This window comes from Bufo gargarizans, chromosome 10 (assembly GCF_014858855.1).
Source record: "Bufo gargarizans isolate SCDJY-AF-19 chromosome 10, ASM1485885v1, whole genome shotgun sequence".
In the NCBI taxonomy this organism is placed as follows: Eukaryota; Metazoa; Chordata; class Amphibia; order Anura; family Bufonidae; genus Bufo; species Bufo gargarizans.
In genome coordinates, this window is record NC_058089.1 from 39,709,333 (window position 1) to 39,734,664 (window position 25,332).

The 25,332-nt window shown below is 43.2% G+C and overlaps 1 protein-coding gene across 1 annotated transcript in view; it reads left to right on the forward strand.

Annotated features, from left to right (window-relative positions):
• The window catches only part of CAPN1 (calpain 1), a 55,902-nt gene that overhangs the window by 23,669 nt on the left and 6,901 nt on the right, over positions 1-25,332 (forward strand). The window contains exons 5-15 of the mRNA XM_044269376.1: positions 12,121-12,254; positions 12,429-12,597; positions 14,165-14,248; positions 15,899-15,984; positions 16,076-16,150; positions 17,758-17,918; positions 20,619-20,791; positions 21,983-21,994; positions 22,395-22,606; positions 24,038-24,077; positions 24,714-24,779. Coding sequence (XP_044125311.1) covers positions 12,121-12,254; positions 12,429-12,597; positions 14,165-14,248; positions 15,899-15,984; positions 16,076-16,150; positions 17,758-17,918; positions 20,619-20,791; positions 21,983-21,994; positions 22,395-22,606; positions 24,038-24,077; positions 24,714-24,779 — 1,212 coding nt within the window. The remainder of the gene's footprint in view (positions 1-12,120; positions 12,255-12,428; positions 12,598-14,164; positions 14,249-15,898; positions 15,985-16,075; positions 16,151-17,757; positions 17,919-20,618; positions 20,792-21,982; positions 21,995-22,394; positions 22,607-24,037; positions 24,078-24,713; positions 24,780-25,332) is intronic.

The following is a 25,332-nucleotide window of genomic DNA, read 5'->3' on the forward strand; positions in this document are numbered from 1 at the left end:
CCCGCTCACACCAGGTCTGGCGGGGAAGGGGTTTCAGGCGTAGAAAAACATCTAAATGAAAGACAGCTAGGAAGATGTCCTACATTTAGAACTGACGGAGAATCCACCGAAGTTATGAAAAGGCCGGCGCCTCTTCATAACTTCAACTAAACCACCGCCAGCTCAGGTCTTTCTTAAGACTGGCATCTAAAACGCGGTCCTACTAAATGTGCCCCATACTTTTATAGGAAAAGACTCCATGCACACAACCATGCAAATTGCAGATCCGCAAAATATGGATCTGGTTTGTGTGCTGTCCACATTTTTTTTGCAGACTAATTGTCTTTCAATACATTTGGGGTGGACATTTTGTGTGTGCTTTCCACAAATATGTAGAACATGTCCTATACTTGTCTGCAAAATGAGGACCTATTGAAGTCAATGGGGCTTCAAAAATAATGCGGATGCAAAACTGACCACATCCATATTTTTGCAGACTGCAAAATGGATACAGTCATGTGCATGAGGCCTTACTTGCATTCTATTCATTTAATTCTAGCAAGGGACTCCTTTTCTGTTTTACTGAAAAAACGTTAGTGGTCTTCTGGTATACCACTACAGGCTGGGCGCTTGAGCGGTGTACACGTGTGTAGTGTTATGTGCTTTCTGACTTCCTTTCTTTGTCCCTATTATTTTGCTACCACAGGAGGGTCTGGGTGGAGACGTATGAGATTAACTATTGTGACACCAAATCCTGCTTCATACGCCTACTCTTCTCTCCACATAACTTGTGTTGCTGTCTGGTTAATAAGGTTATTACTTTTGAAGGAGAAACGGGTAAATCAAGACTAAATGATCGCACTGTCAAAAAGTTCTGAAGGCTGATAGAAGCTTAGCTGCCGGCACATGAAGGGTTGGTATAGCTGCCATCCTGCATCTCACACAGATGAATCACTTTCCTGACAATGGGAGGCACCTCCCTGACTGTCAGCAAGAGCTGTAGAGAAGTGAGCTAACCGTTCCGGGTCTGCCTCTCTCTCTTTTGCTTATTGACAATGTAGTCCTTTCTTTGCCTTTTGTACATACGGATGATCTGTAATGACTTTACTGTTTTTGCTTTATATTCACTTTTGAAAGGGTTTTTAGTAGAACAGAATGATATATAAGATACATAAGATCCTTCTGGGTGGCAGTCATCATGGCCCATGTACGAGATAAATGTAAAATGCTCCTGGTCAAGAATAGGGTGGGCCTATCCCCTGTACAGGTCATCAGTATCTGATCGGTGGGGTCTGACACCCAGGACCCCTGCTGATCAGCTGTTTAATAAGGCACTGGCGCGCTTGTGAGCGCCACAGCCTTCTCTCAGCTCGCCTAGCACAGCGCCGTACATTGTACAGCGGCTGTGCCTGGTATCGCAGCTCAGCCCCATTCACTTCTTAGTTTCTCCTAGGCTAGAAAGCTATGAGAAGTCCATGGTGCTACTATGAGTGCCGGTGCCTACTGAAACAGTTGATCAGCAGGGGTCCCTGGTGTTGGACCCCCACTGATCAGATACTGGTGACCTATGCAGAGGATAGCAATACACAAAATGTAGAAGGAGCACCACTTGGTCCTTATTGATGTATTCTTGTAGATGCAACAGCCTCACCAATGGCCCTGGATCCAACGGCCAGAATAGATAGATAAATGCAGACGGTATCAGCAGCATCTCACGTCATCGACTTTTATTGGGACTTCAAAGCAGCAATAAACATAGCAGCAACGTTTCGGCTGATGTACAGCCTTTGTCAAGTCTGTTCACATTGTGTTACATCCATATATTTATGGTAAAAACAAGTGCGCCACCCCCATCCAGATCATCCAATTGCAGGCAATGGTATAAATTGACCAATGGGTATACACATTTCTTCAACCCCTCATTAGCCTAATATACCTCTATGTCTCACCTGAATGTCAACCAATCACACCATCAGTCAATCCCATCGTCACATGACTTCCGACATTGTTGTGTACCATGTGTAGATCATAACAACCATTACGGCGTTTGGCGTCCCTCACCGCTATGTGCGCATGTGTGCACAGCTGTCCAATCGCTCACGTCATGGTCTGTTACCTACGATGCGTCCGTGGGTCCGCCTCTCAGGGCCATGTCACTGTCCTCTGCTCTTGACGTCATCAGGCCGCGACAAGCGCTCCCAACTTTATTATCATAGCGCCGACTCGAAACTATCTGACCTCACAGAGGGCGTCCCAGGGTTGCCACGGCAACACACCGCGCAATCAGAGGCATCCAAATTTCTACAGAGGCCCCACAGGTATAAACTGCGATCAACCACCTATATATGAGCCGCCCATAAGTGATCGCAATCCACACTAAACAATATAGATTGTAGGACAGCAACACCAGACTACCTAAACAATTATTCCACATGATCCAGCAATGTCAGACCCACGAGTGCAATCAGGACACACTGTATATGTCCCAATATCCAGAGGCACTATATACACTCATATACATATAGCTTAATCAGTACTTAATTCTGTCCTGCCAAAAGTACATGCGAGCATAATCGTCTTCTTCGCCGTAACAACAAGACAGAATTACCATATACCCTCCCTCGGATGATCATGGAGGGGAAAAAGGCCACTGTATGTAAAAACAATATACAAAATTGTACACCCCCAAAGACATTACACAGCAATAACTCGATCAATAGTGGAAACATTGAACTCAATGTTTAATCCATAAGGTTGGAGTGACTTCAAATTGTGTATCCATTTGAGTTCTTTTTTCCTTAAAATCTTATTCTTATCGCACAAAAGTTTGGTGGATCCCCCTGGCCGACCTATTGTGTCGGGCAGGGATTCCATCTTTAACACCGTCTCCATCTTTCTGGATAAAATCTTGCGTGTCCATGCGACCTCGGCCCCCTTCTATATTAGGGACACTTCCTGACCAAATTGAGTGAGATCACACTGCCTAATGAGTTTTTGTTAGTTAGCTTTGATGTTGTATCATTGTACACATCTATTGACCATACATATGGGCTTAATGTCATCGATGTGGCCCTGGCCAGCACGGGTCTCTCTCTTGGGGCGTGCTGGATGATCCTCGACCTCCTGGAGGTTGTCCTAAGGAGGAATTATTTCCTCTTTGGTGACACCTTTTACCAGCAGAAGCGTGGGGTGGCCATGGGGTCCAATGTGGCCCCGACCTACGCCAACATCTTCATGGCGGAGGTTGAGGATCGGCTGGTATATTGCTCCAAATTTTGTGAGAGTCCTGTGCTGGTGGTGCTACATCGGTGACCTTTTTTATGATTTGGGAGGGTACCATTCTTGAATTAGAAGAGTTCCACCAACACTTGAACTCTGGTGTCCAGGGACTTCAGTTCACTGTGACTGTTTCAAGCAGTGAGCTGCAGTTTTTGGACGTTAGGGTTTATCTGCAGGAGGGCGTTCTTAAAACCGATCTCTTTCAAAAATCTACTGATAAAAACACACTGTTGATGTATAATAGTAATCATCCACACAAGATGGTTGACTCATTGCCATGGAGCCAATTATTACGGGTACGCCGGATTGTGTCAGAAGATGAAGTTTTTGAAAAACATGTTGATGAGATGTGTAGGAAGTTTACAAACGGGGGATATCCCAAGAGATTGATTGGACGCACTAAAAAGAGAATCTCGCATATGAAGCGTAAGGGCACTCTCAATATGAGTTCACACAATGAAATAGAGACGAGAATCCCTTTTGTGTCCGTCTATGGAGAGGACGGTGGCAAAATTGCCACTTTCCTTAAAGAAAAATGGCAGATCCTGCATAGAGGTCTGCCGACTATCAAGGAATTTGAATTGCCTCCCATGATGGCATATAAAAGTGGCCCCAACATGCACACAAGATCGAGTTGTGAAGGTAGATGTTGGAGGGAAAGATTTGGATAGACAACTACTATTGGCCCCCCAAAAAATATGGGAATTTTCCTTGTTTCTCATGCTGCAACTGTAGTGGCATCATGAGAGGTGACAGCTTCCTACATCCATACAGTGGCAAAATATACAAGTTGAAAGGATATTATACTCGTAGATCTAGAGACGTCATTTATATGATACAGTGCCCATGCAGTTTCATTTATGTCGGGGAGACAACTATGGAATTAAGAGAGCGGATTAATAAACATAAGAGTACAATAAGGAAAGGCTTGATCGATAAACCTGTAGCAAAGCACTTTGAGTGTGGACATTCCATAAATCAATTGCGTTTTCAGGCAATAGATGGGGTAGGGCATCTTAGAAGGGGAGGCGATAAGAATAAGATTTTAAGGAAAAAAGATTTCAAATGGATTCACAATTTGAAGTCACTCCAACCTTATGGATTAAACATTGAGTTCAATGTTTCCACTATTGATTGAGTTGTTGCTGTGTAATGTCTTTGGGGGTGTACAATTTTGTATATTGTTTTTACATACAGTGGCCTTTTTGCCCTCCATGATCATCCGAGGGAGGGTATATGGTAATTCTGTCTTGCTGTTACGGCGAAGCAGACGATTATGCTCGCATGTACTTTTGGCGGGACAGAATTAAGCTACTGATTAAGGCCTCTTTCACACTTGCGTTGTCCGGATCCGTCGTGTACTCCATTTGCCGGAATTACACGCCGGATCCGGAAAAACGCAAGTGAACTGAAAGGATTTGAAGACGGATCAGTCTTCAAAATGTGTTCAGTGTTACTATGGCAGCCGGGACGCTATTAAAGTCCTGGTTGCCATAGTAGTAGTGGGGAGCGAGGGAGCAGTATACTTACAGTCCGCACGGCTCCCGGGGCGCTCCAGAGTGACGTCAGAGCGCCCCATGCGCATGGATGACGTGTTCATGCGATCACGTCACCCATGCGCGTGGGGCGCCCCGACGTCACTCTGGAGCGCCCCGGGAGCCGCACGGACGGTAAGTATACTGCTCCCCCGCTCCCCACTACACTTTACCATGGCAAACAGGACTTGAGCGTCCTGTCAGCCATGGTAACCATTCAGAAAAAGCTAAAAGTCGGATCCGGTAATGCGCCGAAATGATGTTTAGCTTAAGGCCGGATCCGGATTAATGCCTTTCAATGGGCATTAATTCCGGATCCGGCCTTGCGGCAAGTGTTCAGGATTTTTGGCCGGAGCAAAAAGCGCAGCATGCTGCGGTATTTTCTCCGGCCCAAAAACGTTCCGGTCCGGAACTGAAGACATCCTGATGCATCCTGAACGGATTTCTCTCCATTCAGAATGCATGGGGATAATCCTGATCAGGATTCTTCCGGCATAGAGCCCCGACGACGGAACTCTATGCCGGAACAGAACAACGCAAGTGTGAAAGAGCCCTAAGCTATATGTATATGAGTGTATATAGTGCCTCTGGATATTGGGACATATACAGTGTGTCCTGATTGCACTCGTGGGTCTGACATTGCTGGATCATGTGGAATAATTGTTTAGGTAGTCTGGTGTTGCTGTCCTACAATCTATATTGTTTAGTGTGGATTGCGATCACTTTGGGCGGCTCATATATAGGTGGTTGATCGCAGTTTATACCCGTGGAACCTCTGTAGAAATTTGGATGCCTCCAATGGTGCGGTGTGTTGCCGTGGCAACCCTGGGACGCCCTCTGTGAGGTCAGATAGTGTGCGCATCGGCACTATGATGATAGAGTTGGGAGCGCTTGTCGCGGCCTGATGACGTCAAGAGCAGAGGACAGTGACATGACCCTGAGAGGCGGACCCACGGACGCATCGTAGGTAACAGACTATGACGTGAGTGATTGGACAGCTGTGCATACATGCGCACATAGCGGTGAGGGACGCCATAATGGTTGTTATGATCTACACATGGTACACAGCGATGTCGGCCATCATGTGATGATGGGATTGACTGATGGTGTGATTGGTTGACATTCAGGTGAGACATAGAGGTATCTTAGGCTAATGAGGGGTTGAAGAATACTCATTGGTCAGTTTATACCATTGCCTGCAATTGGATGATCTAGATGGAGGTGGCGCACTTGTTTTTATCATAAATATATGGATGTAACCCAATGTGAACAGACTTGACAAAGGCTGTATATCGGCCAAAACGTTGCTGCCATGTATATTGTTGCTTTGAAGTCCCCATAAAAGTCGATGATGTGAGATGCTGGTAAAACCGTCTGCATTTATCTATGCAGAGGATAGGTGATTAGTATAAAGGGTACCTGAACCTTTGGTGAAATCATGATTTGTGCAGTTCCACGGCACTGACGGTTTTCATCTGCTCTGCTTGGCTTCTCCAGGGTGCAGAGTATGGATCCCATATACTTTCTGCAGATCTGTACTCTGCGTGCTGGAAATGCCAAACAAAGCCGATGAAACCTGACAGTACAGAGATCTCCGAGAAGCACTGCTGTGCGATTGTGGTGTCACCAAAGGTTTAGTTAAGCAATAGGTCATTTTACGTGATGCAAGGCATTCATACCTATAGGGGAATACAGAAATGCAGAATTCTATAGCACAATGTTGCCCCATGCAGGTACCCAGTGCCAAGTATAGTATACACGGTTGCACCTTTGTCACAGGGTTTTATATACCCGTTTATTCTGCCTAAGCGTGCAACGATTTGGTTTCTTTTCATGTGAATCACTCTTGCTCCAGGGCACTATTTCATTTACTTAAATTAACAGGAACACTTGGTGCAATGCAAAGTCGAATCTACCTGCAGCCATTTGCCTTCCCTGTATTCTCTTTCGTCATTATGGCATACACTGTATAACATCTATAGTGTTCATTTGCTCTGTACTTTGCATTATGCACTGCACATGCATACTAACACCTGGCTGATCTTCTTTAAAAACAGCATAAAGCATGGAATACTATTTGGTTTTGAATGAAAACAACAGGTACTTCTGTTTTTAAATGCAAATATCCATCATATCTATTGTTCTCTTATATATTTTTTATTTTTTTTAAACTGAGATACATCCAGACCTTCCCCTTTCTACTAGAGATTTAAACAAAGCCATAGTCACATAGAGGCACAGCCGGATCCTCAGTGAGAAATCTCTGTGGAGACGACTCCCAAAATGCCCCAAAGTTGGCAGCAAAGTTATACAGTGTTAGACTAACAGATGAGCAATACGATTGTCAGGTAGGAAGCGTTCCTTCCCGACCATCGCCTGCTGGTCGGTGGAGACCTCCTTCGCTAATGCCATCAATTGTCCCCATGCAGAATCCGTATTGGCCATCAGCAGAGCGTGATTAGACAGCACAATCTGCTTTCAGCATAAAAGATGCGATTGCCTGGGTAATCGACGGCACTTTTATAAGGCAGGTCATTGATAGCAAGTATCCCTACAAATGCTTGTTGGCAATGATCAGGCCGACCCTCAGCCAGTGTAATACAGGCCTTACATACACACCGTGTACTACAATCTCAATCTGACCTTTTGTGATCAATGCTACAGATAACAGTTTGGAGTTGATTCTGGCAGTTCCATAGAGAATCAATAGATCCTGCCACCCTGTCAGGACATGGGATCAGTGAGGGTACCAGAAATCAGTTATCTCCTATCAAGTGGACTAGTGAAGGTCCAGACAGGTGTTACCAGTTGGAAGTGTGTCCCCACACTGGGTACACAAGCAAGTCTATTGTGGGAATCGCACTCCATGTGTAAGTGTGATTCTCCATTCTGGAAACTGCTCGTCTTGCAGGACCGCAGGGCATTATACTGATTTTTAATGCTATGTGCCTCTGCTTGACCTTACTTCTACAGTATCGGTGACATAAAGCTGTCAGTATAATCCTGTATCTGTAAGGTCAAACAGAGGCACAGCACATAATAAATCATGATAATGCTGTGCGCTTCTGCAAGTCCAGAACGGAGGATCACACTCGCACACGGACAGGCTTAGACCGGCCCACCGGGGAGGCGGGGAATTCCTAGACAGGCCTCCAGTCTCCTGCGCCCGTAGAGAAGACGGAGAAGTAATTGTTTCTCAGGAGAGATAAATATTGTAGCCACTAGGTGGCAGTATCGCACAGTGATGCAGCCTCCTACTGGTGTAAATTTGTACAGGAGGCCCCGCAGTATCTTCTAAGCTTCCCGGGCTGCTGGCAGTGAAGGAGGAGAGAACATGTCTGGCCATCCTCCTGCCCTCCCTGCTGTTAGAAAATTGTGGTTGCTGGAGAGAAGGACTCCACTGCGGTGTTGGGCTGATTTCTCAGGTGTGTGACAGTAGTGAGCTGTAGGAGACTGTAAGGCGGAAATGGGTGATTTGTTTATAGCAGACACAGATCTGTGTATGTGTGCTGTCCTCTGCAGAGTTCAGAGTGGCATTGGGGGGACTCTGTCCTAGGTCCCCCCCCCAATGCCTCTGCTTAAGGTGCACCCCCATTAGTGTCACAGCTCCAGATGCCCCCACTCTAAATTAACCCCTAATATTGCCTCTTCTCCAGTTGCCCCCCTAATACCTCTGCTCCAGGATCACCACCATTACCCTGCCTCAGGCGACCCTAATTCCTCTGCTTTAGGTGCGCCCCCATAAATGCCCCAGCTGCATATGCCCCCACTCTAAATGCCCCACTAATATTGCCTCTTCTCCAGTTACCCCTGCTCCATGATCCACACTATTACCCTGCCTCAGGTGACCCTAATGTTTCTGCTTCAGTTATGACCCTCCGTTTTTGCCCTTTGCTCACGTTGCTCCTCTAGCACCTTTGCTTGTGCTTTGTTAAAGGTTGTGACCTGCAAAGGGGGTTGGACTTATGACTGAAAAATTCTGCACAGTGCGTCATATTCTCCAGTATTGATACGGATGGTTTACATGGAGGCAGTGATGATATTCCGTATTTACAGGCATCACTGCTGCCATTTAAAGAGATACTGGTGGAGGATTTAAAGGGGTTGTCCAGGTTTTCAAGTTATCCTCTCCACACCATACGGCATAACTATATGAATAGTGGGGTCCAATTCTGTGACCCCCCCACTGATCGAAGGAACGGGTCCTGTTCCCCCTTTTTGACGGTGTGGCAGGCCACACATATGCCCTGCTGCTCGATTTATTCTCTTTGGGATCACTGGAAATATCCAGCGCTGTACTCGGCCATCCCAGCGACCCCATAGAGAATGGATGAAGAGGCAGGGCATATGCTCGACCTGCCACTCAATCAAGAAGGGGGTTCAGTGGGGGCTCCAGTGTTCAGATCCCACGAGTTATCTCTGAACCTGTGATAGCGGATAACTAGAAAAGTGGACACTTGCCCCTTTTAACAGGCGAGCATTTCTATTTTAGTTTGACACATATTTTGCGCCAGATTTTTTTTTTTTTTTTACACCCAAAGAAAACTTTTAAGGATTGAGAATATGAAAAGGTCCAACAGCTATGACACAACAGGTGATAAGTGTCTGATTGATGGGGGTCTGACTGCTGGGACCGCCATGATCAAGGGAACGTGGTCTTAAGACCCTTGTATACATAGATTGGCGGTAATGTAGTTGAATGTCTCAGGACCCCTTTTTTCATGACCAGTGGGTGTTCCAGCAGTCAGACCCCCAGCAATCTGATATTTATCACCTATCCTGTAGATAGACAATAGTTCATTATGGTAGGACAACCCTTTTATTTATAATGTAGATTATGTACAATATGAGGAGGTTAGGATTTGGTAAATTTCATGCCAGACATTTATGCTTATAGGGGTTAAAGGGTTTGTCTCGCTTCAGTAAATGGCATTTATCATGTGGTTAATACAAGGCACTTACTAATGTATTGTGATTGTCCATATTGCCTCCTTTCAATCACATTACACACAACATGTATCCGTGGTTATTACCACCATGTAATCCAGCAGTGATGGCCATGCTTACACACTATAGGGAAAGGCTGGAAGTGTGCATAGGCCAATACCTTTACCTGTAGTGTGGAAGCACGACCACCGCTGCTGGATTACATGGTGGTCATAACCACGGATACATGTTGTGTATAATGTGATGGAAAAGAGTCAATATGGACAATCACAAAACATTAGTAAGTGCCTTGTATTAACTGCATGCTAAATGCCATTTACTGAAGTGAGACAACCCCTTTATGTGTGCTACACTTAATAGGGTTAGGCATAAATGTCTTGGTGTGTGCATTGCATGTTTCCTATGTGTGATTGGTGTGTGCTATATATATTCTATGTATCAGTGGTGTATGTGCAGCATGTGACATGTATCAGTGGCATGTGAGCCATGTATAAGTGTCTTGTGTGCCACATGTGTCCAATGAGTGATTGGTGTGCGCTGCATGTGTCTTGTTTCTGACTGACTTAAAGGGAGTCTGTCACCTCCATATGACCATATACAGCACTTACATGGCGCTGTAGCACACCTATACATGATTCTAATGGTACCTTTGTTATTTTCTCTAGACGTTTCTTTCATATGCAAAAGAGCACTCGCAAGTGCCCGGGAGGGTGTTCCGTGTGTAGGTGCCCAGGCTGCTCTGCCTTTTTAACCGTTACTCCTCCCCAGCCTCTTCCTTTGCCCGCCCTCCTATTCCCTTGTATCATCCCTAGGTCCGGCCGAGAGCACACTGCAATGCCCATTTTGGGTACGGCATCAATTCCACTAGTGTGCATGCGCCAGCCGGCCTCTAATAGAACAGTCCTATCCTTGTCTGTAATGCCGACAATAATAGGACATGTTCTATTATTTTGCAGAACGGCCATGCAGACTTACAGAAACGGAATGCACACGGAGTAATTTATTATTATTTTTTTCTTTGCGGACCTGTTGAAGTGAACGGTACAGACATAGAAAAACAAAGTTAGTTTACTTTCACACTCGCGTTTTGGGCGGAACCTTCATGGATCAGCAAAAACGGATCCGTTACTATAATACAACCGCATGCATCCTTCATGAACGGATCAGTTTGTATTATCTGTAACATAGCCAAGACGGATCTGTCATGAACTCCATTAAAAGTCAATGGGAGATGGATCAGTTTTCTTTTGTGCCAGATTGTTTCAGAGAAAATGGGACCTCCCAATTGACTTACATTGTGTGCCAGGACGGATCCCTTTGGCTCAGTTTTGGCAAGCGGACAGCGAAACGCTGCAGGCAGCGTTTTGGTGTCCGCCTTCAGAACGGAATTGTGACTGAACTGATGCAAACTGATGCATTCTCAGCGGATCCTTTTCCATTCAGAATGCATTAGGGCAAAACTGATCTATTTTGGACCTCTTGTGAGAGCCCTGAACGGATCTCGCAAACGGAGAACCAAAATGCCAGTGTGAAAGTAGCCTTAGTGTGCAGGAGCCCTAAGGTGGGCCCCCAGAATCAGTTACACTGGTGGGCCCTAAGTACCCCAGTCCAACCCTGCACACGGAGCGCGATTCCTGCAATGAACCACTATTCAGTCAGTGTTGCCAGTGTCAGACTGTGCAGGGACATGCCTTCAATTAGTAACACCTTTATTACAAATTGCAAGCGTAGATAGTTCAAGTGAATGGGTCTGCATCCGTGATGCGGGGTGCACACGGCCGGTGCCCGTGTTTTGCGGACCTGCTGTTTGTACGCCGCAATACAGGCACTGCCAGGCAATGGCTGTGTGCATGGCTGTATACAATACTAAAAGCACTTGGGTGCCATTAGTCAATGTTGTACATAGCGACTACTTTCTAGTGTTGAGTGAATTGAAGTCAAACGTATTGACTTGGATCTGAATTTCAGGAAAAATTTGAATCGCCACAAAGCCAAATTTCCTTGTGCTTCGTGGTAACTAATCAATTTTCCATGAAATGGCGGTAAAAAACAAAAAAATACATTTGCATGTGAAGAGGCCATTGTGGCCTTCTTGATTGAAGATACCGTGTGGTGACTTATGACATCACCACGCAAGATTTCGCACAGTATCTTCAATCAAGATGGCCGTGACTACCTCTCTGCGATCAAATGGATAAGGTGAGTATTTATTCTTTTACCCTGATTAACCCCTGAAAGGCCCAGATGGTAGCCTCAGGTCGCCATTCCCTGTCATTGCACCAGCAAATTGTCAGTAAGCTAATTTCTTTGTGCAATTTGGCAAACCAGCTGGATTGAATTTTCCATAACTTCACTCGCCTCTTCTGCTTTCTCTTAACAGCTATGGCAGTTTGGCGAGTGGGTAGATGTGCTGGTTGATGACTATCTCCCAGTTAAGGATGGAAAACTTGTCTTCGTACACTCTGCCTCAGGGAATGAATTCTGGAGTGCACTGCTGGAGAAGGCCTACGCTAAGTATGAGTGCTCACTAACCTAATGCACATATAAAATGCCTAACATGATATACTTTTTATATTGGTGCTTGAAATCGGACATTTCATAACTCAACAGCTATCAAAATTGTACGATAGTAAAACCTTAGAATTCTACCTATATACAATTGATTACAATCATGCATATTTCTTACAGGGCTAATGGGAGTTATGAAGCTCTCTCTGGAGGGAGCACTTCTGAAGGCTTTGAAGACTTTACAGGAGGCGTTACTGAGTGGTATGAGCTGAAGAAGCCTCCTGCAGACCTTTTCGGCATTCTCTTAAAGGCTTTGGAGAGGGGATCCCTCATGGGCTGCTCGATTGATGTAAGTGAACCCTAGGATTGTTTTTACCAGTTATGCCTCAGAACTCATGGACATTATTCAAGAGGACCTAATTTACAAAGAGTAAACCATGCACCTCCCTTAAATCATGCTGCTCCCATGAGTTCACTAGTGTCAATTGTTTTTGGGCCCCTTGAGACTTGCCCCCATTTTTATTGGCAGAGCATTTTACAGTCACTTCTGTCCTGAGCTGGAGTCTTGGGGATCCCTATGATGGTGTCCAATAATCACAGACCATGTCAGAGCAGCGTTTTCCTGGCTGGAGTCAGTATACAGGGAACGTGGTGATGGTAGCCATACTGACTCTGGCCGGGAAGATACCACTGTGATGCTGTCTACGCTTATTGGACAGCATCTAAGTGATCAACCTCAGGAGAGAAGAGACTGTAGATGTCCCCTTGGCAAACCACAGCCCTATAAAATACAGGGTGCCAATATTGGGAATAGGTGCCACTGGTGCATTCATGGGGGCGAAGTAACTGAAGAGAGGTGTGTGGTATACTTTTTGGAAGCTAGTGACCTGTCCTCTTTAACTTTAGTCTATTGTCTTTCTGCCAGGACCTTTATGGCATACCTGCCTACCATATGAAACAATTTGACATTTATTTGTGCGGGAACTCATTTCAGACAATTCTCAGATCTTCCCCAATCCAATGAATGTGCAACAATATCAGAATTTTAATTGTTTCATGAATTAATCTGGTAACTAAATATATGTTCTCTAATATTAGGGAAGTATATTATAGCTACCGGTCCATACTTCTAAGAGACGAAACGGCGCAAAAGTGTTGCGACTTGTGTCTACTGTGAGCAATGAAAGAATTCAGTGGACTCCTAGTCTGGTATACTTATGAGAGGAGTGCCCCCCTACCCCTCAGAGCAGTGACTGAGAGGCTCTGTCTGTGCACATCTGCATCCGAGGCTCAGGCAGAGAGTCCGTCCATACGGATGGGAACAATGGCACTGCTGCATGCTGCGCAATTTTTCCCATCCAAAAATGACAGGTTCCTTGTTGAAACCCGACAAATGCAAATATACAGTAAGTCAATAGGTTCTGTTGGGTGCTGCTGATGTCCATTGTGCGATGGATCTGGAACTCTGCTTTATATTTCTGTTTCCATCTCAGAAATGATTGCTTTGATTTGATGGGTTTGTAGGCTACCTTCGCAACCTAGCTATCATCTATTTTTATTTATTTTTTTCTTTCTGATTTTGAGTTGTTCTTTCCCATATTGTAGACAATGATAATGGACAAAAATGATCAGCACATTAGATTTGTCAATACAAATAACTATATGATGATCATGATCCTTCACTTTCCAAAGAAGGATGATGATCCCTACAAGGTTCTGCTGAGATTCTTGATTCTATCTGATGTACTGGTGAGATAGGCTCACTATGCATCTCCAATGCGTCCAGTACCACTCCGTCTATGAGAAAATTCTTCAGTATTTATGATTACAAAGCCTGATTTGTCATTTCTCTCTTAACATGATTTGATGGTATGTATTTTCATTGGACTTTCATTGATTTTGCTTCTTGTCTATAGATAACAAGTGCAACCGATATGGAAGCCGTAACATTCAAGAAACTCGTCAAAGGTCATGCATATTCTGTTACAGGAGCAAAGGAGGTAATCATATACAGTATATGACCAACCCACATGTCTTTAGGATACTACTAGTTGTAAAATGAGTTTACATCAACGTTACACCACATGCCCGCTTATCAATGGCAGAGGGGTCAGCTCACTTTACTTGAGTCTTTTCTCCCATTCTCAGTAGTGGGGTGCAAATTATATGGGATGGACCCACCTATGTTTTGCACCCATGTTTTATGCCTGTGCCTCTACATAACTTTGGTGCTTCCTCCCACAGCGACTTGAGACCAGCATGGAAAATGCTGTCTTAAAAAATGTCCCCCAGGTCTCCATTTTATTGTCCTTACACAATTTTGAGTTGTCTCTTCCTAGAGCCATGGACATGAATGATCAATACATTTGGCATCTTTTCTGAGCTTTCCATTAATTGGACCAATTCAGCTATTAATGGAGTCTCAGGTCTTACCCAATATTGAGAGAATGGGGTCCCTTGTGTAACTTAATTGAAGTATCTTGACGTCTGGGTATCTAGGGAATATGTGACTCTTGAGTATTAATCCTCTGATAGTCATAAGATAGCGTTCCACTTTCGGTATTAGGTCGTGCAAACTTGGTAAAGATGACCTTTGATGCTGCAAGTGTTATATTTCTCCTGAATGGTTGCTGGTGCATCTTTTAAATTTGTATCGTTTTTGGGGGGATCTTAGTTAGCAGAAGAAGGTACCTAGTATTATGTTGAATAAGCTACAATTGGCTAAGGATAAGGGAGGAATAGCGGTGCCTAAAGCTTGGGCATATTTTTTTGCATCCCATTTACAACACTTGGGTATTACTGGTTGTACGAAATATATACTATTTGGAGTAATGTGCATTTGTGCAGTTTAGGCTTTGATAGTTGAGTTAAATACAGTATGTTTATCAGTTGTATGACAATGGGACATTTCCATTCCATCGGAATTTAACCTTTCACGCTCCATTTTCTATAAATACTCGCAGCTGAGGCATGCAGCTCAATGTCAGCATCCCGCTACCCCGTTAGTTATTTCTGGCTTGGATGAGTTTGATCATATTGTTAGTGTTACTATCTCCTGCGACTTAATCTTATTTGCTTACAAGAACCTATTGGAAGGGTGTTTGAATAAACCTCTGTGTGGTCTAAAGGAAAAGCTGAAGGGTCACTGTCTGATTAAATGTGGACGGTTAAATCGTAGACTATGCCATTATTGTCTTAATGTACTGTAGCTCATAGACACTCGTTTCTTTCTTTTATTTAGGGTATATAGATCACCATTACTTTTATTTAAAAGGAGTATTAGCTTGGACACCAAACCTATTCCATACTTCATGTCTAACGTCATACTTCAAACTGGTCAGCCGATCCTGACAATTTTGGCTGAGCACCTAATGTGTATGGGGGCCTCCCAACTGTACCCAACATTAACTGTCTGATCTTATTGTTCTTGGTGAGATAAGCCACCCACCTGAGGAGTCCTGCAGTGGCTTTCTCTTCTCTCATTCACAACTACTTAGTGTTCTCGTCCTTACCGAGTGTCGGGGTGGATTGGGCAAGATACTGTTTGGCCGAACAAGTGTTTAGCTGATGATTATCCCATGTATATGGCCAGCCTGAAGGACTAATTTGGTAAGATAATACTCAGTAAGATAAATCTCCTTTTCTTTTAGGTCAACTATAGAGGTCAGAACACAAAGTTAATTCGGATGAGAAACCCTTGGGGCGAGGTGGAGTGGACTGGAGCATGGAGTGATAAGTAAGAAACAGAATAGATTTCTATGTTTCATGTAATTAAAAATGTATTTTTCACAGCAGACATGAACTTCAAATATATTGTCTTGTTCTAGCTCTAATGAGTGGAATTCTGTGGATCCTTCACAGAGAGATGAACTGAGAAATAAAATGGAGGATGGTGAATTTTGGTGAGTGTGAAAAGAACTTATTAATCTACAGCACTAATAACACTAGTTCTAATAGCAGGAGTGCTTTTCATACAGGGTACTACTACACTGACACAGGATTTATATTAGTAGTCTTTTAAGCTGTGGCTCAACCGTTGTGTGAAACTACAACTCCCAGTATTCACCGACTGATATAGCCTGTCAGGGCATGCAGGGATTTCAGCTGGTAATCTACAGGGTCGATGGAGGCTTGTGATAAGATGTCACAGGCAGCAGTGTAATCTGTCTAGCTCCTGCTATCATATATGACTTTTAATAGTTCCTCCAGTAAATGTTGGCCATTGATGCAGTAAGTGCTTGAGAAGACATTCCAGAATCCTCAAATGGCACCTTTTGCTTTGAAATTTGGCAGCAATTTACACACAGGTGTAATAGATATAAGAATAAAGACCTACTGAAGTAGCTCAGATATCTCATTTTGTAAGATGTAGTTTACTCTATGAAGCCATCCTCCATAGGAAGCGGCTCTATATTTGTTACCAAACTTGTATACACTATCAAAGGCTAAATCTTGCCACTACACCGCCCATTATAGTGATTAATATCCATCTCAGAGGGGTTATAAACTGTTGGGATATTACTTTTTGGCCTTCTAAGCTATTTATGACTAGTTGAGTATTGTGCTACAATTTAGCGTAGTTGGCATAGAACGTTTCTGGCTAGTGGCGCTCCAACTTCTGGGACACCACAAATCTTCCCCTTTTAAGTTTGCCCTGAACAATAAGGTGACACTGTGGTGCTGTGCTGCAGTTATCTGCACAGCGGACAGCTTGGGCATCACAGTGCAGGGGGAATCAGTGAAGGGGGTGCCGCATTAAATTAGTGCTTAAAGGGCTTTCCAAGACTTTTCTACTGTTGGACAATCCTCTGGATAGGTCATCAATATCTGATCAGTGGGGGGGGGGGGGGGGGTCCCGACACCCAAGATCCCTGACGATCAGCTGTTTGAGAAGAGAAGAGTAGCACCGTAGCCTTCTCTCTGCTCACCAAGCACAGCAACATTCATTCGATAGCAGCTGAGCTTGGTATCTCGGCTCAGCCTCATTCACTTAAATTGTGTTGAGCTGCTCCTAGGCTATGGGACCAATGAACAGGACTTCACATGGCCTAGAGAGCGCTACTGCGAACACCGGCATCTTTTCAAACAGCTGATCGGGCCCCCACTGATCAGATATTGATGGTCTATCCAGAGGACAGTTAAGCAGTAGAAAAGTCCTTTAAGCTGTAATAAGATTGGTTACAAAACTCAACATCTGCACTACGTTCGGTTTAACTGGAGCCTAAATTCCAATCCTATAATATGCAAATAACAAGAGCGAGCTATGTGCAAATGTGGGAACTGCTAAGCATGTATCGCTAAAAGAAACTTTTAAGAAGAAGTAAGGTATGAGGAAAGTGCACAGCATCACTTTACATAGTGTGTGCATTTTTCCTATAGGCATTAAGATTGTATTTTGTAAATATATATATATCATTTTTTTTTTTTTTATTTATTTATTTTTTTTCAAAACTGTAGTTATTTCAAACTGATATTAAATATATATGAGTTTTCTGTCTCTTCCCTGCAGGATGTCTTTCCAAGATTTCCTTCGTGAATTTACTCGTCTTGAGATTTGTAATCTCACTCCTGATGCCTTAACTGCACGCAGATTCCGCAAGTGGAACACAACCCTTTACAGCGGAAGTTGGAGGAAAGGGAGTACAGCCGGCGGGTGCAGAAACTTCCCAGGTAAATATAATCAGATGTTCTGGAATATACTGCAATTTACCCATACAGAGTTCTTGACTAATTTCCTCATTTCTATGCTCCAATATGTTATTATTGTGTTTGTCAAAAAATTCCCAAACCTGTTTTGTGAAGAGACACATTTCTGTGCGGTTCAGTAAAGTGATATTTTACCTTGTAACCATTCTAAAGAATGTATTAAAAACATCTGTCACCATGAACAACCCTATTAAACAAATTAACCCAGGAATACTGCCCGGTAGGCTTGATCATAGTGACTAAAATTAGCCCTTTTTCTGTAAAATGAGAAATTCTTACTTTTAGTTATAGGTAAATGAAGTGCTTGGCGAGCCGAAGGGCTAGTCTAGCTCCTTGGAGCAGCACTTCACCTCCACCTCTCCTCGTCGCTATTCTCCATCCCAGTGAGATAGACAGGGCCAGGCGCCCTCACTGCTGTGGTGCCTGGCCCTGAAACCTCATGTATGTGCCAGCGCAAGGAAGATCTCAGAGGGGTTGTCCCCGGTCTGAGAGCTTCACTACACATGCACTGATAAGGTATTAAGGTATTTAGCAATGATCTAGAGGCAGCATGCTTGAGTATGAGTAGGTACTAATGGGTGTATATCTGACTTATCTAGGGGTGTGGTTTTGGGGATACTCGTAATTGGCCATCCAAGTATTTTGTATACTCTATCAGTGTGGTACATATATTCAATTTTTCCTGGTCTAGGTTGAGCCTTCTAAACCAATTGGTTTATTTTTCCCCTGTGTGATCCCGCTGCTTATACTCGCTATACTTGATCCTTTAAAGGGAGTCTGTCACCACATTTGAGCATATTAGACTGATCAAATAGCGTTATATGGTGGTAAAGGGATAGTTTTGAAGACGGTGGTTGCATGCTTTTCAGGGCAGGGATATTTTAGGGAAGGATTTAAGTATTTTTCTTGGAACTAAAAGTTAAGTTTTTTTAAGTAGGTTGTAAATTTGGGTTCTGTGAAGTATTCAATTTCCATGCAGCACCGCTGAATGAGAAAGTAAGAATTAGGGTATGGCCACACAACACGGCTGTAATGTGTCCAAGACCCGGTAGCTCTGCTGCTTGTACTATGCTACCATGCAAGCTGCGGCACTAAAATAAATAAATCAGTTTCTCATGCGTTCATTGAATAGCAGTACAGCTGGCATGGCTCTGCAGTTTGAACCAAACAGCTGCCACATCTCCGCTGCATGGTGTGGCTGTACACTTGAAGAGGCTGTCCCAGCTCAATATTTATGATATTTTGCTAGGATATGCCACAATGGCAGGTGCAGGTCTCACCTCTGGGACACACTCCTATCTGCAGAATGGTGTCCTGAAGTGAAAGAAAGCATCTCTCCATTCACTGCTATGGGACTTCCGAAAATAGCCAAATGAGTGCTCTCTGTTTTTTCCAGAAGTTCCATAGTAGGGAATATAAAGCAAGCTGTGCAAGTGTGGACACTTGCCATTCACCGCTGTGGGACTGTTAGAAATAGCTGAAGCAACGCTTGGCTATTTTCAGAACTCCTATAGCGATAAATGGAAGGTGGTCGCTCATGTGCAGCTGAACTCCCTTGATTTCAGGGGCCCAATTTTGTAGGTAGAATCAGGCCCCAGAAGTGAGATTGGCACCTGTCATTGTGACACATCCTAGCAATTTGCCATAAATGTTGAAAAGGACACAACCCCTTTTAAAGCTAATCATCAGTCGAACAAATGATGGTTGCCCCATTAAATACAGCTCAAATGAGTGGTGATTTGGCAGGTTGTATCGTTGATTGGTTATGGGCAGAAAATCTGTCCATGTAGAAGGACCCTCACACAGTGCTCATTCATATTAATGGGTTGTTTGTGTGATCCAGAATAAAACCGGTCTTCCAGAGCTAGAGATGCTCTTCTCTCCTCTCATTGACCCAGCATAGAAAAGACACACAAGAACAGTAAAAATAAAATTGTCTTCACAATAAGGCTGGGTCCACATCACTGCTAAGTTTTTATTCCTCTGATTCATTAGAAGAACAGGAAGAAAAACAGATCCATTATTTAGAGCATCAGTTATGGTCAGTTTGTGTCTCTTCCGGACTGGAGCAAAAGTATTGCATGCAGGACTTTTTCTCCCGTCAAAACGACCTGACCTCTGGCATAAGTGACACAATCTGATGTGACCTGATCATAACGGATGCTCAAAATAGTGGATTTTTTATTATTTTTATTTTTTTTCTGTTCGTCTGATGGATCAGAAGAACAGAAAGCTAAATCGATCTCTTGTATCATTCTCAAAAATTTTGTAAAAAGTTTCCAAAATCTCAACCAAAACACCAAAGATCACCAGCCCAATCCATGGTGCTAGCTTCACTCTAACAGACCAAAAGTGTCTGTCATATATCACAATGACTTTACCATAAAGAGGAACGCTTTTAAAGATTAAAATAGTAAAGATTTATCAAAAAGTTACAGCCATTAAAAGCTGCATGTTCAGCTGGGTCTAGTCCTTAGTTGGAAAACACTATGGAAATGATATGGTTCATAACCTGGAGAGATGCAACCAGTCCGAACTCCCCCTCTGGTCTTGCAGTGTGCTGTCGTTAATCTTTTGTCATTAGTACTGTCACCCTGTTTTCTATGAAAGACCTAAACGATCACAAGTTGAGAAGATTGTTAGAATAATCTCTTTTGTTGCCAGCAACCTTCTGGATCAATCCTCAGTTCAAAATCAAACTGCAAGATGAAGACGATGATGATGACTATGGCTCAGAAAAAGGCTGCACCTTTCTTCTAGCCCTTATGCAGAAGAACCGGAGGAAGGAGAGACGATTTGGCAAGGACATGGAGACCATTGGCTTTGCTGTTTATGAGGTACTTGATTTGTTTAGCAAATTTGTTGGATATGTTGTATCTGCTGGAGACAAGTTCTGAATTATTAGATTTATTAGACTAAATTATCACATTTCAGTTTATAGAAATGTCATCAGCTTTTATCATAACACAAGTTAAAGAGAACATTCCATCCAATTCATGCTGCCCAAGTACAGTTTACTATACGGTTTACTCTGAAACACATGGATGCAAATAGGGAGCCACTGTTCTTCCCGTGTCTTGTCTCTTCTCCCTTCTCCCTGTGCCCTGAATGTTTTTGAAATGTAGTGGAAAGGATCTATACATGAATATTATTAAATGTTTCGGGCTGCATCCTGCCTTTGCTTCACTCTGCCTGCCAACACCCCGCCAACTTTTTGTAAACCTGATAAAAAGTTTTTGTATTCTTGGCAATAATAGAAAAAAGTCCTTACATGCTCTATAAACAAACCCCCTTAAGTAAAACGGCAACCAATATAGAATACCAGATTAGGCTACTTTCACACTTGCGTTTTGTGCGGACGGATCCATTCAGATGATACAACCGTCTGCATCCGTTAAGAACGGATCTGTTTGTATTATCTTTAACATAGCCAAGCCGTCTTGAACACAATTGAAAGTCAATGGAGGACAGATCTGTTTTCTATTGTGCTAGATTGTGTGAGAGAAAACGGATCCGTCCCCATTGACTTACATTGTATGCCAGGACGGATACGTTTGGCTCCGTTTCATCAGACGCACACCAAAACGCTGCAAGCAGCGTTTTGGTGTCCGCCTCCAAAGCGCAATGGAGACTGAACGGAGGCAATCTGAGCGGATCCTTTTCCATTCAGAATGCACACTGATCCGTTTTGGACCTCTTGTGATAGCCCTGAACGGATCTCACAAACTGAAAGCCAAAACGCGAGTGTGAAAGTAGACTAAAACAAAAGTAAGTGGATTGTAATCTTTCTTCAGCTTTCACATTTTTCAGGAATAGCTGCAGTATAGTCCATGTCTGGTATTGCTGTTTGGACCCTTTCACTTGAATGGAGATCCACTGCAATTCCATATACATCCCAGGGATGAGTGGTGCAATACAAAGATGTAGGGGAGTGGATACTTTATTTTATAAGCCACGTGTTTATTCTAGATTAGAGTGCAACCTTGAATATCTCAATAATCTGTTTTCCCTTTTTCCCTTTTTTGCAGGTACCCAGGGAGGTATGTATTATGTCTGAGTAGCGTTGAGTTATTTATGTCTGTCTTGCCATTTTACTTGCTATTCTTCCTATTAATAGGGTTTATAGACATGTTTCTGGTAAACCTATTTTAGTACTAAAACCAAGTGTACTATATGTTGTATTTCTTTTTTAATACAATGTGACTGTGAGACCTGATCATTCAGTAGAGTCTTCACCATGTAGAAGCCACCACCACCACAATCACATGTGACACAAAACCTCCTCACTGATGTAACATCTTGGCTATATTGCCGTCCATTTACTATATTACCTTCCAAAAACATAATTGTATTTTTTACTGTTTTCAATATCTCTTAATGTATTTTTGTATATTTGTTCTTGACATATTTGTAGTAACATGTGCACTGTTACTTCACCAGTTCGTGGGACAGTCAGCTGTGCACCTTAAACGTGACTTTTTCCTATCAAATGCATCCCGTGCACGCTCCGAGCAGTTCATCAACCTGCGAGAAGTCAGCACTCGACACAAGCTCCCTCCCGGCGAATACATAGTGGTGCCTTCCACCTTTGAGCCGAATACTGAGGGAGATTTTGTCCTGAGACTCTTTTCAGAAAATACTCATGGCACAGAGTAAGTGATTGTGGGGAAAACATGTCATTTGACAGCCTCATAGACAGGACAAAAATGGATATAATAGTACAAAGGTATGGGTATGATTGCCTTGTTTAGCACTGCAGCTTTGTATTACTGACGCCATGAACTGAAGGAGTCATCCTAAAATGACCTATTGTTTAAAACATGTTCTTATGTTAAACATATATTTTTTTAATTGACATTTCTAATTTCCATGTCAATATCTATTTAAAAAAAACCTAAAATCATGCAGTTTTCACACTGGCCACTACGCCTAATTTTAGGTGCAATTTCTTGGTCTGTACAGATCATGTTACTGCTGCTATCTGCTTATCATCACCGGCAGGATTACAATGACAGATATCATCTCTATAGATAACACAAGATCCACCATACACAATTGGTGATATCACAGCTTATCTACTACTTGCTTGTGAAAGGACCTCTGCACTTGATAGGTCCTCTCTGTGAGGGGGTATTTAGGAGGGCATCATGTTGTGTGGGGGCCATATAAGGAGGCACATATAGAGCACGTAAGAGGGGCACTTAAGAGGATCATACTGTGTGTGAGCCACTTAAGGGGACATCACTCTGAGGGGGGCACTAAGGGGGCATCAATGTGTGTGGGGGCCTCATTCTGTATGGCGATACTTAAGGGACATCCTACTGTGAGCGAGGCACTTAGTAGCAATATACTACATTGGGACACTAAAGGGGCATCATACTGTAAGGGATAGCACTTAGGGGACATCCTATTCTGAGAGGAGCCACGAAGAGGGCATCGTACTGTGAGGGGAGGCACTTTGGGGGCATCATACGCTACAGATAATTTAGTAGATGTTCCCTGCAGTCCTATGTAACACCACAGATAACACAGTGATAACTCTATGGCCTCTTTCACACGAGCGTGACGGATTAGGTTCAGATGTGTTCAGGGTGCGTTCAGTAAAACTCGCACCATTTTGAAAGCAAGTTCAGTCAGTTTTGTCTGTGATTGCGTTCAGTTGTTCAGTTTTTTCCGTGCGGGTGCGATTTTTGTTTTGATGCGTTTTTCACGCACGTGATAAAAAACTGAAGGTTTACAAACATCATCTCTTAGCAACCATCGGTGAAAAACACATTGAATCCGCACTTCCGGATGCAATGCGTTTTTCACTGAAGCCCCATTCACTTCTATGGGGCCAGGGCTGCGTGAATAACGCAGAATATAGAACATGCTGAGTTTTTCACAATTCATCCAATCAAGTGTTCAGTTTCCCTGCAGCGCCACCACTGGGGAAATTAAGCATTACACAGTGTATAATTAAATCAATCTGTGTATTATTGGAGGGAAATATGCTCTTTATACTTATGACATTTGTGTCACCTGTCTTATAAACCAACCCTATACACACCTCATGTTCATAAATACTCTTTTTTCTTTTTCAGGGAAATGGATGATCCAATCACTGCTAACTTACCTTCCGAGGTAAGTAAGAAATTAGTGCAAAATAAGCTCCGCCCTTGATATGACTAATCCTCCACCCATCGTCAGCTATGACACCTTTGTACCATCAACATGGATCTTTTATCCATCAAATAATTCAGGGATTTAACACCACGGACACTGCAAGGAATCCTCATCACAGATAATGCAGTTTATTTCAAGTGTAGGTTTATGAACAGCAGTGTATAAAATGATATAATTTAGGCATGCTCAACCTGCGGCCCTCCAGCTGTTGCAAAACTACAACTTCCAGCATGCCCGAACAGCCTACAGCAGGGAATTGTGGGAGTTGTAGTTTTACAACAGCTGGAGGGCCGCAGGTTGAGCATGCCTGATATAATTAATTACAATATAATTATGGCACTGCTTTGTTGTTTTGGTTTTCTACATAAAAAAATATCCAAAACACCACAATCCGCAGTATCTGCCATCTAGTAGAGCCAGCGAATGACACACTGAAGGAGTGGCCAGAGAGATAGTAAAAAAACTAAGAGACAACAGTTTCCATAAGGCTGATAGATTGGAGCATGGTAAGGAGGAGATGGTGGTCTATGGTGTCAAATGCTTCAGAGAGATCAAGAAGAATTGGTAATATTTCTTGATTATTTTGTCCTAAAGGAAACCTTATCTGAAGATCAACTTGATGATGGATTCAAGAAACTTTTCAGACAGCTTGCTGGAGAGGTATAATTATAATGCAATCATTCTCATTTATATTTGTAGATATACAGTAGGAGGCTCATCCACAGGACTGCGGGGTATACATGGAAATCAAGGACTGCACAACAGAATATGTGCACTGGCCTCCACTCTGACAAATGCATTTCTTTTTATTGTTTTACCTAACACGACTTTTGTAAGGGTCAGAGCTCTGATTTTCACAAACTGAGTTGCATATACCCTGCTTCCCTTCACAAAGTAAAACTCTGGTTGCCTGTAGCCACCACTAGGTGGAGCTCAATGCCTTTGGATTTATGTAAATCAATAGAGAGGCAATACCTGGCTCCTTACTCAGTATACAAGCAATAACCGCTGAGAGCTGAGCTGCTCCTTAGGTTGGTGATAAACAAGTATGAAATGCATGTCTATGTACATTAAACCCCAAATTCACATGCTGTGGTAGTACCACCACATTTTTTAAAGATTTTTATTGGGTGAGACCAGTCCTTAAAGAGATCCTATGGGTTCAGGCAAGTTCAGCAGCTCCCCACCTCTTCTTCTAGCTGCTGTTTTGGGA